This window comes from Emydura macquarii, unplaced genomic scaffold (genome assembly GCF_026122565.2).
Source record: "Emydura macquarii macquarii isolate MOO-44397 ecotype Brisbane River unplaced genomic scaffold, CSIRO-AGI_Emac_v2 contig_2473, whole genome shotgun sequence".
In the NCBI taxonomy this organism is placed as follows: domain Eukaryota; kingdom Metazoa; phylum Chordata; order Testudines; family Chelidae; genus Emydura; species Emydura macquarii.
Genome location: NW_027132610.1, coordinates 9522875 through 9538295, shown reverse-complemented (window position 1 = coordinate 9538295; position 15421 = coordinate 9522875). Strand labels below are relative to the sequence as shown.

The following is a 15421-nucleotide window of genomic DNA, read 5'->3' as shown; positions in this document are numbered from 1 at the left end:
AGACAACCAAACCATTAACAGACATCGCTGGGCAGCACAAAGACAGGAAGAAGCCCTTTGAATAAGACCACATTAAGTTTTAAAAATGACACATCCAGTCTTGTAATAAAATAGTGAGATGAGATGGAGCAATTAGCCAAACAATGGTTCTTTGGTGGGAAAAACAGGAGGAGTTCTTATGATGGTTCCAAGTTTTATAATGGCCTGGTATTTTTCAGCTGCTTCTCCAGATATAGTGAGATTCCACAAAAGTTTTAGTCCTTCATTTAAGAAATGCAGTAATACATAAAGTAAAACCAAATCAAAGACCCAAGAGAGTAATTTTTCTTCTATAATAGACTACTAAATACATAAGAAAACAACGAATCACCCTCGTAGGAGACACTGGAGTTTCTAGAAGATAAATCTCCAGATGTTCTTACATTTGAATATTTCCACAGGGGCTACAGACATGTCCATCTTTCCTCCCTGAAATGGGCCCCATTAAGTGCTGCCAAAGAGATCCCCATGAGGATCTTTCACATTTCCATGCCTTAAAGCATGCCAGCAAGGGTGTAGCTGCAAATCCCAAATCCCTCCTCTGCCTGCAAGTTGTGTAAGGGCTTCATATCTTGACTTTAGCAAAGCTTTTGATACAGTCTCCCACAGTATTCTTATCAGCAAGCTAAAGAAGTATGGGTTGGATGAACGAACTATAAGGTGGACAGAAAGCTGGCTAGATCATCGGGCTCAACGGGTAGTGATCAATGACTCTATGTCTAGCTGGCAGCTGATATCAAGCGGAGTGCCCCAGTGGTCGGTTTGTTTAACATTTTCATTAATTATCTGGAGGATGGGGGGGTTGCACCTTCAGCAAGTTTGCCCATGACACTTATCTGGGGGGAATGGTAGATATGCTGGAGGGTAGGGATAGGATACAGAGTGACCTAGACAAATTGGACGATAGGGCCAAAAGAAATCTGATGAGGTTCAACAAGTACAAGTGCAGAGTCCTACACTTAGGACAGAAGAGTCCCATGCACTGCTACAGACTACGTACCAACTGGCTAAACAGCAGTTCTGCAAAAAAGGACCTGGGGGTTACAGTGGACAAGAAGCTGGATATGAATCAACAGTGTGCCAAGGAGGCAACTGGCATATTGGGCAGCATTAGTAGGAGCATTGCCAGCAGTTCGAGGAAATGGTTATTCCCTTCTATTCGGCACTGGTGAGGCCTCATTTGGAGTATTGTGTCCAGTTTCGGGCCCCCCACTAAAGGAAGGATGTGGACAAATTGGAAAGAGCCCAGTGGAGGGAAAATAATGATTAGGGGGCTGGAGCACATGACTTATGAGGAGAGGCTGAGGGAACTAGGCTTGTTTAGCCCGCAGAAGAGAAGAATGAGGGGGGATTTGATAGCAGCCTTTAACTACCTGAAAGGAGTTTCCAGGGACAATGGAGCTAGGCTGTTCTCAGTGGTAGTAGATGGCAGAACTAGGAGCAGTGGTCTCAAGTTGCAGTGGGGGAGGTCTAGGTTGGATATTAGGAAAAACGTTCTCACTAGAAGGGTGATGAAGCACTGGAATGGGTTACCTAGGGAGGTGGTGGAATCTCCATCCATAGAGGTTTTCAAGGTGCATCTTAACAAAGCCCTTGCTGGGATGATTTAATTGGGGTTGGTCCTGCTTTGAGCAAGGGGTTGGACCAGATGACCTCCTAAGGTTCCTTCCAACCCTAATCTTCTATGATCCTATGTGCTTAAATCATATGGACGCAGATGAGATATAAATAGATGTTTAAGTGCTTTTGCTGAATCAGGGCCAAAATCTGTGGGACAGGTATTCCAATATAAATAATATTCTCTTTTATTGGGTCTAAGCCATTATCACAACTCCAGGCTTAATAGACATTCCTACATGCATACAGGGTATTTCTTATTTGGGCCATGATGGATTATAATATTTAGGTCTTATATAAGATCATGTCATTAAGGAGATAGCCCAACCAAACCATATTTCCCAAAGGAAAATGCCAAGTGGGTAAATCTTGTTTTGTACTTCTGAGCCAATATTCATTTCAAGCAGAGAGATATCAGTGAGTCAGATTTAGGGATTCCTGTCATGTCCTCATACTGCTTCTTGCCACATCCATGCAATGCAATTGCCTGATCAGTGCACTCCACCAGCTCACTGGAAGAGTATTCACACTCAAGCAGCTGGCATCGAAGGAGACGCTTCATATTTTGAGGCTTTCTGCTGCAGCCACAGGTATTGGGTCCAGTGATATAGCCCCACTTGATGAGCACGTCTCTAGACCAGCCAACTCCAGTGTGCCATCGATTAAGGGAAGTTCAGGGCTGATTTGCATTGGATGGTAGGTGCTTGACCTTCTAGGTTAAAGCCAGTACCATGAGGGAGACTATGAATTGTTGTAGGCCTGTTTGAAGAAATCTGTCTTGATGGATTTGAAGAAGGGTTTAGTTACAGGGAAGATTTGGAACCAGAGTTCCAAGGAATTTTCACCTTGTTTGCTTGCTTCCTTTCCCTCCCTCAAGTGAAAATGCCATAAGTTCCTTGGTTTTGGAATGCAGTGTTTCTGTCCTTGGAAATATACTTTGCAATAAATTCTCTTCCCAAAACAAGCTTTCAGTCTCTAGAGAAATGTCATGTTTTCAAAGGCCATTTTGTGGGTATCTTAATGAACACTGGACATTGTGGTACATGAATACGGGACATACTGTGGTATGTGCAGAACTCCAGACATTCTTAAGTTTGCTAAATGAGACTACACCTGTCACTGACTGTGCCACCATAGTGGCAAACCGGAATCAAAATCAGAGCAGTTTTGGTACTGTGTCTAAGAGCCACGTGAAAGTAACCACTTAAGAAACAGAGTACAGTAGTAATATTATTTATACATAACTTGGGTAATGCTGATGGCGACTCTAATATGCCAACTTGAAAAACTTACCAGCAGGTGTTACGGTAGTTTTCGGTGCTGGAAGTAAACTCCTGCGGGGAGTTGTTGCGCTGGCTGATACCTGCAATGCAGTCCTAATGGTCCCCTTGGGTAAATCTTTAGAAGGCACAGATGCCTTAGGAGGGGTTTGCTCTTCACTGCCAAAGTCTGAACCTGCAGGAGGCCAAAATTGCACTAATTATAACTTCATAAAAAATGTATGTAAATTCTGGAGCATCAACTGAGCTCATATTTACAATTATAATCTATAATAGCATATTCTCCTCCTAACTCAGACTGGCTCCATTACATATATATTTTCTCCCAATGGAAACAGTTATTCATAGATAAAGGGTCCCCAGTAACTCCCCTAAATACTGAATTTTTATTATATTAAATCTTGGCTGTTTTTAGGGCCTGATTCTGACAACACTTACTACCAGTCTTCTTAATGCTTACTACTCAAGCATCTTTGCTTGATTACTGTCCTTGGAGCCACTGATGGTAGAAAGCAGTGCATCTGGTAGTAAGCGTATGTAGGATCAGGACCAGAAGTCTTAGCACCCGGCAGAATCAAGCCCTTAATCAGAAAGGGTTTGTTAAATCAATAAATTTGAATGATGACATGAAAAGAAAAATCTGCTTTAATCAGCACATCCATTTCAATCATATTCTCATACTTAATCTAAGGTTGCTAAGGTTTCCATTTTATACTGACCTTTCAAAACCCCTTTATGTGTTCACTTGGCTTTCCTACGTTTGCCACCTTAGAAATAATCACATCCTATGCTCCTTGCGGATATAAGGAAATCAATTTTTTTTTCTACGTTTAAAAAAGCAACATTGGATTGTCTCCTTATCCATTAAGTAGAAAGTCTAAGTGGAGTGAGAGATTACAGAATGTTTGGACTTGAACTTTTGCAGGAATATGAAGAATTTGCTTGAAAAATGGGCACAGATACTGGGAAAAAAAATACACAGAATTTCACAGAAAGACTATAACTTTTATTTTCATTATTTTAAACAGATAGGGAGGAATAAAATGCTATTTAGATGTGGCCTGCAGGGAAATGATAACATTATTAAATGAGAATATGCCACAGTCTTCAGTCTTTTTAAGATGCAGGCTTCTTATTCATGCATGAAGAGACTCTTTTCATTTTCTTTCTGAATATCTAAGGATCTGTTATAAAAAGGTGCACGTTTGAAAAAGAAAAGCATCTTTTCTGTTACATGGCAAGGCTGTACCACCCAGCTTTGAAAAAATACCTTAAGGTGTGCTGTCCCTTTAAGGTGGCTTGCATGCAGGCCTTAAGTTAAAGGAGTATGCCTAAAGTTCACAGGAATTGCGACAAACACGTGATAGACAAGGTGGGTGAGGCAATATCTTTTACTGGACCAACTTCTGTCAGTGAAAGAGAGAAGCTTTTGAGCCACATAGAGCTCTCTTTCAGGTCTGGGAAAGATAGAAAGAGCTCCATGTGACTTGAAAGCTTCTCTCTCTTGCTGACAGAAGTTGGTCCAATAAAAGATATTACCTCATCCATCTTGTCTCTCTAATATCCTGGGACTGACACTGCTACAGCTACATGGCGTACTACAAACTCATCTAGCCTTTACTCAAATAATACCCTACATTACAAATTCAAATAGAACAATCTACTGTACTGTGAATGGGAGCGGAAAAACCACAAAAATCTATCCTCCTAACACTGCGATGCACATAATACCCCTACCATGTTATACAGTTGGGTTGCTTCAGAATTACAGGAATTTTTCACCAGTGTAGCAAACGTTAAATATTATGGATCTAATTCTCTGCTGGCAGAGCTCCACTGACTTCAGTTAGGTTATACCACCAGGGAATTTGGTCCAATCTATGTCATGTTCACTGCAGCCATGCATGGTTTAATCATTTAATCATTTAACCACATGCTGCTAAAATTATTAACTGGTTTTTAAATGTGCTCACCTAGCTGATTTGGGCTGATTTTTTTTTTTTTTTTAAATATAGAAGTATTTACTTTCAAGAGGAAATATTTCTTGTTATTTGCAGAGAAATACAGTTCAGCTGTACTTCTACTGAAGCCTCATATGCCCATCTCTTATTCTTTTATGTGAAATTTATTATACAGAGAATATTTCAATTTAGAAATCTGGCTAGCTTCCAGCAGAGAAGCAATTCTTCTGACAGAAGCATGAGGTGTCAGGGGAAGCTATATAATCTCTTCTGAGAGAGATCTTGCATTACCCCCCAAAAAAATATTTTCAGTTTCTTCAGTATGAAGTGCAGCTGGCAACAAAAACCCTTGCCTTTTGAAACACAACAGAAGTCCAATAATTAAAGAATCATAACAGGCTGAATGGAAAGTCACCTGAAATGTGACGTGCTCATATCCAGGTATCTAGAAATGCCCAATACATGGAGAGTGATGACAATATACACTGTTGTGCTGAGAATAGAACAGAAGAGGAACAAATACCCCCAGCATTTTTAAAAATAATTGTTCAGTTATTCATCTTTTAATAAGGGGACACTGAATTCTTGAGGATGTCAAGCTGAGTAGCAAGATTTATAGATCTAAGAGGTACTAAGCTGAGGTCAGTGTTTTACTTAAGGAACAATAGATCTCATCTTGTTGTTCACCCAAATATGAAGTCTGTACATATAGAATCATAGGACTGGAAGGCCCTCGAGAGGTCATCTAGTCCAGTCCCCTGCACTTACAACAGGAAGAAGCATTATCTAGATTATCCCTGACAGGGGCTCTTAAAAATCTCCAATGATGGAGATTCCACAACCTCCCTTGGCAATTTATTCCAGTGTTTAACTATCCTGATAGTTAGGAAGCTTTTCCTAATGTCCAACCTAAACCGCCCTTGCTGCAATTTAAGTCCATTGCTTCTTGTCCTATTCTCAGAGGTTAAAGAGAACAATTTACTTCCTCCTCCTAGTAACAACCTTTTATGTTCTTGAAAACTTATGCCCCCATTCAGTCTTCTCTTCTCCAGACTAAACTGATCCCATCCTTTCAATCTTCCCTCATAGGTCATGTTTTCTAGACCTTAAATAATTTTTGTTGCTCTGGACTTTCTACAATTTGTCCACATCTTCCCTGAGATGTGACACCCAGAACTGGACGCAATACTCGAGTTGAGGCCTAATCAGTGAGGAACAGAGCAGAAAAATTACTTCTCATGTCTTGTTTACAACATTCCTGCTAATATAGCCCAGAATGGTGTTGTTTTTTTTTTCGCAAGTGTTACACTGTTGACTCATATTTAGCTTCTGATCCACTAGAACCCCCCAGATCCCTTTCTGCAGTACTCCTTCCTAGGGAGTAGGGTGACCAGATAGCAAGTGTGAAAAATCAGGTCAGGTGGTGAGGGGTAATAGGCGCCCATATTAAAAAAAGCCCTGAATATCAGGACTGTCTCTATAAAATCAGGACATCTGATCACCCTACTAGGCAGTCATTTCCAATTTTGTGTGTGTACAACTGATTGTTCCTTCCTAAGTAGAGTACTTTGCATTTGTCCTTATTGAATTTCATCCTATTTCCTTCATACAATTTCTCCAGATCATTTTTAATTTTAATCCTGTCCTCCAAAGCACTTGCACCCCCTCCCAGCTTGGTATCGTCCGCAAACTTTATATGTGTACTCTCTATGCCATTCTTTAAATCATTAATGAATCATGAGAATGTGTGTGGGAATATGCGTGTGTGCGTGCAAACACACACACATTCTCAGTGCTGTTCACACTGATGTCACCAGGGACAGGATTGGGCCTTTATTGTTCCAATCACTTGAGCAGCAGGGATGGAATTCCAGTTTGCTACATACATTTCTGGATTCTTCTTTTCTTTTAAGCTAACATTCTAAAGCAGAGACTAAATTAAAACCCACTATTCCTCACCTCCTGAGAGGAGAATAATAGTTTCATTTAACTCAGTGCAGCCACTTAACTCTCTGAAGCAAATTATGTAACTCCTCACCTAACAGTTTTCAGTCAATCACGAAACCAAGTTTTTATCTATCGCCCAAAATGAGTGTCAATATTATTTGCTCTCTTACAACCTTCATATTCCTTATTTTTTACTAAAGAAGTAATGTACAGAAACAGCAAGATGTGCAGATGCATGAATGGCGTGCCCGTGGGATCACATTGCTGTAACCTCCATCCTTCCTTTCCCGACCTCTCCTTATGCTTTGCCCTAAATTGTTGGGTCCTGTGTAAAACTTAGATTCTAAGCTCTTTTATGAAGCATCTGGCACAGCTTGTGGGTGCTATAAAATAAACAAATACACATATATTGTTCTTAATTATAGAAGAGCATGACAACCTTGGGGGAGAGCTCTTCTTGTGTATTAACAACGTGCTGAGGGGCTGAGGGCCTTCCGCTACACTCCTGGTTATCGACTCGTTACTGCAAGTCATCGATCCCCAAGGCTCCCCCTTTCTGTGGGAAAAACATGTGGAAGCGGAACAGATTTGTGAACTATCTGGGGAGTCATGGGGGCACCCCACCCATTCTTCTGCAATGCAAGGCATGTGGAGATAGGGAAAGGCCAGAAGTGAGCCAAGTATTATAGGCTAGAAATTTAAATGAAACGGTGAATCAAAACCAGGTTCCCATTCAAATGCACAGTCAACATTCCTCTGGGGGCCTCACAACTCCCTACCCTCATCCTGGCAGCACGGTTAGAAAATTGTTTAGATTTCTGTTAGCGTTTAAAAGAGGCAGTTTTTTTTGCACATTCCAGTAGTTCCTTTTTTAAAAAATTTATAAAATACCAAATGAAAAAAATTGAAATGAAAAAAGCACGAACAGTTACATAAATATTTTAGGCAAAAAATGTTAGCGGGATTTTTAAAAAATTCTTTGTTTAATTTGAAAGAAATTCAGTCATTTTGCCAAAGGCACACGTCACACTGAGCATATGTAAATATGAGCAAAGTTCCATTCTGGAACAGAAAGCAGTGCATTCCTCTGCAATTGGCACAGAAGATTTTGCATGCAAGACTTGCAATGGCAAGTGGGCTACCATAGTGACAACCTTCTTTATCTATATTTAAAAGTGTACTACAGTTTTTTCTGCCACAGAATTTGGGCAGGTTCTGTCATAAAAGTGCCTGTGTCTGGAAGTACTTTGAAGTTTTTAGTTTTACTGATAAATAAAACATGAAAAGATACAAGAGAGTTTGGAGCCAGTCCTATTCTATGGTCTCATGAGCCGCAATGTGAACCCCTTAAACTGAGTAAGTTTTCGGCTCTTCACAGCAGGTCAAGCATCAAATCCTTTTGGCAGTGAATTGGGAAATGTTAGTTACCTACTGCAGCTATAATCATACCCAAGAGGGAAACGCATGTTCAGTGAAGCTCTCACATTCATCCAGAGCAGTAGCCGAGACCTTTTTGTATGAAAGTTTCACAGACACTACTTGATGTCAAGCTTAAGAACAATAAAAGTAAAAACAACGAGAGTCCTGTAGCACTTTAAAGACTAACAAATTTAATTTCTGCAGGCATAAGCTTCCGTGGGTTGTAACCCACTATGTCAGATCTGACCCACATCTGACGAAGTGGGTTACAGCCCACGAAAGCTTATTCCTGCAGAAATTAAATTTGTTAGTCTTTAAAATGCTACAGGACTCTCGTTGTTTTTGCTGCATACAGACTAACACAGCTACCCCTCTGGAACAATAAAAGTATGTCTAGTTGTTATAGGCAGGATACCACATAATAAATAGTAATGCTGCTTACAACTTATATAGCGCTTGTCATGCATATATCTCAAAATACTTTACAAATAGGGAAAATGAGGCACAAAGGGGTCAAGTGACTTGCTCAAATTCACAGAGCAAGTCAGGGGCAGAGGTGAATATAGAAAGCAGAGAGAAAAGCATGCTAATCAGAATGATTTAAAGACAAACATTCACCTGCAACATTTTGGCCTGATTTTCTATCTGGGCTTTACCAGTTTACACTTTGATGCCCACAGTTTTGCTAAAACAAATATTTATAGGTGCAGTTTTGCATCTATGATTATTTGTGGGTGTAGCCCAGGTCATTTAAGCACTTTATTTGCAGACCGAGTCTGGTGCTTAGATGCTCAACTGTCTTAAATTGTACCTGCGAGTAATTACAAGGATAAAAATGATGGTTAGCTTTGGAAAATATAGCCTTCTCCCCCCAATGAAAGGTAAGTTTGCAGTTTTATTTGACCAGAACCATGATGTCCTTTGAGACTTCTTCACAAGTAAATAAAAGTGTCAAACTGTGCAGATGTGAAAATGCAAAGAGCAGGATTCAAACCACTGAGACCACGTCAGAGAGCAACAAATGGTTGTACTGTGATATGTTCCATAGCTTAAGGGGAAGGACTATACTTCTTATCCAGTAATGAAAATCCCTAGGAACAATATAACACTGTTTAAAAGATTACAGAAAAAAATGTTGTGTTAACTTACAGTCAGTGTCTGGTGCTCTGAGTAATAGTCTGAGTAGGAAAATCCCTAAACCATTGTGAATAAGCCAGTGACATTTAAAACAAAAATACAAGCAACATATTTCACTAGCTTAGATCATTTCCCCATACTTTAATTATTAAACTGCCTTCTTTATTAGTGACTTTTTCCATATACCTTGGCAATCAATTTGTATACTTTAATGATAAGCTGCATAACTTGTCTGTTCACTTTCATATTGCATGAATTTAGCAGTCTTCTTTTCAGTTCAGTCTTGTTTAATTATTGATGCATACAATTCCTTTTACACGTCCACTGGCATAATTTTCCACTTGATCTGAAGCTATATAATTGATCAAGATCCATAATATAAATGCATACTAGTCCATAGGGGTTACTCTGATGGCAAAAAGGTTACCATACTAGACCATATTATTAGTCCAGCTAATTTGGTGTTTTGCCTTTGCTAGCAGCCAACATCTGATATTTCAGAAAAAAGTGCAAATCACACCGTGCACCAGAGCAACTGTGTAATGGATCATTGAGAGTAGTGGTGAGGTGACAGATTTCTTTCCAATCCAGCACATGATCAGTTCATACCAAGAGGCATAAGGATTGATATTCATAATCATTTTTGTTAATCTAGCTGAAAATGTTTCTATTACACTATATTTTGCTGACTTCAAAGTGTACTTTTATTCCAGATTAAACTAACATATTTTACCAATTCAACTATATAATTTAATTACTGTAGTATACGTTTGTATACATACATACACACACATGCAGACCACAATTTTCAAAAGAGCATGGCACCCAAAATTGGAACCTGATTTTCAAAAGAGTTCAACCTATTTAGGCACCAAAATAAGTAACCACATTTTCAAAAGCGATCAGCACATGGTGTCACCACAGGGTGCTGAGCATCCTTGAAAAGCTGGCCCTAAATTTGGTTCCTAAATTGGAGCTCTGTTTTTGAAAATTTGGGCCCAATTGTGGTTCCTGAGCAATTGGAAATTTGACCTTGAGTGCTTCCCAAAATTTGGTCCCACATTAGTAAAACATGTCACACTTTAATCTGAAAAGTCTGGTATGTTTCTAAACCAGTGAAATGCAAGATAAGAAGAGAAATACTTTCAGCTACGGTATTTATATTTTACATGTGTAAATATATATAATTAATTTGGCATTCCCAGCATAGACCTACACAGAAATAAAGAAGGAAAAACATTAATCTTATGTATCAAGTGCTGATCCTGCAACTTGGTTTGTGTAGATGGACTTCTACACCTGCACAGACCCTCTTGCAGGATTGGGGCCTTTCTTTGAAAGGAATTTTAAAGCCCTCAAATACTTCAGTAATGAGAATGGTATAAGCAGATATTCATTATTTTAGCTCCATATAGATGGTGTCTGGCCAGCCAGTGCACCTCACAGCAGTGGGTAATGCAATGGCAAGTCTGCCTCAATTTCCACATCCCAGCAACAAATCATTTGGCCTAGTGCTTGGTGGCTTCCCTCCGTCTGGCCGGATCATTCACTCTGTTTTATTCCAGGGCAAGAAAGTCTGAAAGACAAGATGCCCAGTGATCCTAGTGAAGAGTTGATAATACCAGACCCCTGCAGAGTCCTGACTTCTTCACTCTAAGGGGTGAACCTATCCCCTTTACTAGAGATCATATGGGAACCAGGCCTTCCCACTCTTCTGGGCTCCAGCCCAGGAACCCTGCATTGAGCAGCTGGGATCAGTTCCTTGCATTCCCTTGATGCTCTCTTGGGCTGCTTCCTACCTTGCCTCCTTGAAGGCCTTTTCCAGGCTCACATTCTCTGATTCTCCCTCTCTTGAAGTCTGACTTCCTGAGCAGCTTCCCACCAGTCTGCTACTGAAAAGAGTCTCATCCCAACAGTTCCTCAGTTGCTCTGGCAGCCACTTCTCTCCTTTGATCACAGATCCATAGATTCCAAGGCCAGAAGGGACCATTGTGATCACTAGTCTGGCCTCCTGTAGAGCACAAGCCAGAGAACTTCCCCGAAATAATATTCCTAGACAGCTCTTCTAGAAAAACATCCAATCTGGATTGAAAAATTGTCAGTGATGGAGAATCCACCACAACCCTTGGTAAACTGTTCCAATGGTCAACTACTCTCACCGTCAAAAATGTACACCTTATTTCCAGTCTGAATTTAGTTAGCTTCAGCTTCCAGTCATTGGATCGTGTTATACCTTTCTTTGCTAGATTGAAGAGCCCATTATTAAATATTTGTTCCCCATGTACATACTAATATACTGTAATCAAGTATATTCTTAATCCTTGAGTCTATCACTATATAAGGAATGTTTTCTAATCCTTTAATCATTCTCATGGCTCTTCTCTGATCCTGCTCGAATTTATCAACATCCTTTTTCAATTGTGGGCACCAGAACTGGACAAAGTATTTCAGCAGTGATTGCACCAGTGCCAGAGGTAAAATAATCTTTCTACTCCTACTCAAGATTCCCCTGTTTATGCATCCAAGGATCATATTAGCCCTTTGGCCACAGCATCATATTCAGCTGATTACCCACCATCAATCCCACATCTTTTTCAGAATCATTATTTCTCAGGATAAAGTTCCCCATTGTGTGTGTATGCATGGCCTACAATCTTTGTATATATTTACGTTGAGCCATTTTAAAACATACTGTTTGCTTGAGCCCAGCTTATCAAGCGATCCACATCTGCAGCCTTCTTATCCCCCAGCAGTTACTGACCCAGCAAGTAGCAGCAGTTAAGGAGATAGCGAGCTTACCTGTTAACCTCTTAGTGGCTGTGATACAATGGGGCCTACACACCCCATGGCAGATGGGCATAAGACCAAACCCAGACCTAAACGTGCTAAAGTTTTTGAAATTTAGATTCAAATTTTGAGGCTTCGGCCCATCTCCAGTGTCCTTCTTATGTATTTGTGTAGCAAAAATGCAGCCTGTGCTGATGCAGTGTTTTGCACCAATATTATATTTTAATTATTGAGTGCTCCTGTTGCTATGCTCTGGACTCTCTCCGATTTTTCCACATCTTTCCTAAAGTGTGGCACCGAATTGGACACAGTACTCTAGTTGAGGCCCCACTAGTGCTGAGTAAAGCGGGACAATTACCTGCCATTTCTTACATACGACAACCCTGTTAATACAACCCACAATGATATTAGCCTTTTTCGCAACTGCATCACATTGTTGACTCATATTCAATATGTGATCCATTATAACCGCCAGCTCCGTTTAGCCAGTTATTCCTCATTTTGTAGTTGTGAATTCAACCATGATAATGTTGTCAGTACCTACCCCAATGGCAAGCAGGGTAGAAGGTCACCAACATGCAGAATAAACATCTCATGGAGGACTCAAACAAAGAACCCAGTGGTTTTCCCTCCGATGGAAAATATGGTCCACTTTCAACTGCATTCACACACCATAGAGAAGATGCACCCACCTTCTCCAGAAATAGGGACTGAGACACAATCCTATTTGTTACTGCCAGAAATGGATTTCAAGCTATGGAACACCTTGCCAACCAATGTCTCAAATGATCATACTCTGGTATCTCTGCCATCCACTCCATGTCACCTGAGGCAATCAACTGGATCAGCAACCTAGACTTGGATCATCTAACATTGCTGTTTTTAAGCAATATGGAAGAAGAAAAAGGTTTTTAGAAAGTGTTGAATACCCACCCGCTGAAAATCTGGCTTCTTTAAAGTATCTCAAGTTGAGCACCCAAAGTTGAGGCACCCAAACTTACTGGTCCCTTTTGAAAATCTTTCCCAAGGAATTTATTCAGTCCAAATATATGATAATGGTCAAACTGACAAGAAGCACCCTCAAGTTATTACTACCACAATGAAATGTCTGATGAAGTATTTTGAGAAACAGATGTCGTGGGGGTCAGAATGTTAGCTTTTTTAACTGTGAAGCAAGAGGAGTAGCTGCTATATGCATCTTCTGGGGATATGGATGGGGATTTCTGACAGAATAGGAGATCAGCAGAGATCCTAGAAATCCGTTTGTCATGGAAAAACACAGAATTTATGTTTTTACATTTTGTGAAAAATAAAAACATATATTATCCATTAAAAATTCTTTACTGAGAGTACCAGTGTCACTTATTCAGTGCGCACAACCTCCCCCCTTCTGGTTAATTTTTGAATGCCCTTTAAATTTACAGTGGAACCCTGTTTATGTGATCTAATTGGGGCCAAGGCCAGATCAGATAATCAAAAATTGGGATAATGAGGAGAATTGGCAAAGAGCTTTTTATCCCATATTTTAAGATGGATGGTAAGCCTCAGGCTGCGCTGACTGCCCGAGTCCCAGCCGCTGTCAGCACTGAGTGGCTGGTGGCTGCGTTAATATGGAGTGCCGGACAATGATGGCTCGGATAAACAGGGGTCTACTGTATATTAATAAAACATTGTGTTCAACTGATACCTGTATATATTGTGGCTAGGGAAACTAAAATTCAGCATTTCATTTTAATGGTGGAAAAACTTGTATTTTTAAGTTTTTTTAATCAGAGAATTTAGGGTTTTTTTTAATCATAGCAAACTAGGATCCCTGAAGATCAGAATGTAGTGATCTGCATAGCATATAGATGCTGAAAATCAATCAATTTGTTATTATACCACAGGGTTATTACCAACTAATGTACATGTGTAATCTACTGCTTGTACAGTATCTGGGAGCTCAGATTGGCTGACACTGTAAGAATTATAGATTGTAATATCAAAGTAATTAAATATTTAAAATATCTTCAGTAAATTCATTATGACAAGAGAGAAAAATCACCAGTTATATCAAAATTACCTAGTTAAGAAATCTTGTCCCAGATAAGTTTTGAAACAAATTATTTTAAAATCCTTTCCACTTAATAAAGTGAATTTTTAATAAAAGGTGAGTTTTTCAAAAGTGCTCAGTTTATAGCCTAATTTTGCTCTCACTGAAGCCAATGGAAGTTTTACCATTTCATTATTGACATCAATGGGAGCACAGATAGGCCAACACTGAGCATGATGGAAAACCTCATCCAAAATGCTTAGCAAATAATACATTCTTTTTAATATATAGCAATGGCTTTACTTTTGATCCTATTTATTAGGCATTACAAGACTTTAGTTTCTGCTGCTGGTACAGAAGATTAGGGTTGGAAGGGACCTCAGGAGGTCATCTAGTCCAACCTCCTGCTCAAAGCAGGATCAACCCCAAGTAAATCATCCCAGCCAGGGTTTTGTCAAGCCGGGCCTTAAAAACCTCTAAGGATGAAGATTCCACCACCTCCCTAGGTAACCCATTCCAGTGCTTTATCACCCTCCTACTGAAAAAGTTTTTCCTAATATACAACTTAGACCTCTCCCACTGCAACTTGAGACCATTGCTCCTAGTTATGTCATCTACCACCATTAAGAACAGCCTACATCCATCCTCCCTAGAACCCCCCTTCAGGCAGCTAAAGGCTGCTATCAAATCCCCCCCCCCCCCCCCATTCTTCTCTTCTGAAGACTAAACTAGCCTAGTTCCCTCAGCCTCTCCTTATAAGTCATGTGCTCCAGCCCCCTAAAGTGTTGAATACCCACCCGCTGACTCTTTCCAATTTGTCAGCATCCTTTCTGCAGTGGGGGGCCCAAAACTGGACACAGTATTTCAAATGAGGCCACACCAATGCTGAATAGAGAGGAATAATCATTTCCCTCGATCTGCTGGCAACGCTTCTACTAATGCAGTCCAATATGCCGTTAGCCTTCTTGGCAATATGGGCCCATTATTGACTCATATCCAGCTTGGTAAAGGTGACCTGACAGTGGAGTTAACGGAATTTCATCAGCTTTAGCAATGTGTGCTGGTTGCCCCAACTCACCAGACTAACAGGGGTCAAGCAGCGCCTTAACAACTGTCAGCATTTTAGGATGGTAACATCCAGTCCTGCCAGCTGCCAGCATGATGCTGATTATGTCAGCTAAAATGGAACTCTGCCAGATCAC

At 40.2% G+C, this 15421-nt stretch overlaps 1 protein-coding gene across 1 annotated transcript in view; it reads right to left on the bottom strand.

Annotated features, from left to right (window-relative positions):
* The window catches only part of MTUS2 (microtubule associated scaffold protein 2), a 247387-nt gene that overhangs the window by 104978 nt on the left and 126988 nt on the right, over nucleotides 1-15421 (bottom strand). The window contains exon 4 of the mRNA XM_067562739.1: nucleotides 2950-3111. Coding sequence (XP_067418840.1) covers nucleotides 2950-3111 — 162 coding nt within the window. The remainder of the gene's footprint in view (nucleotides 1-2949; nucleotides 3112-15421) is intronic.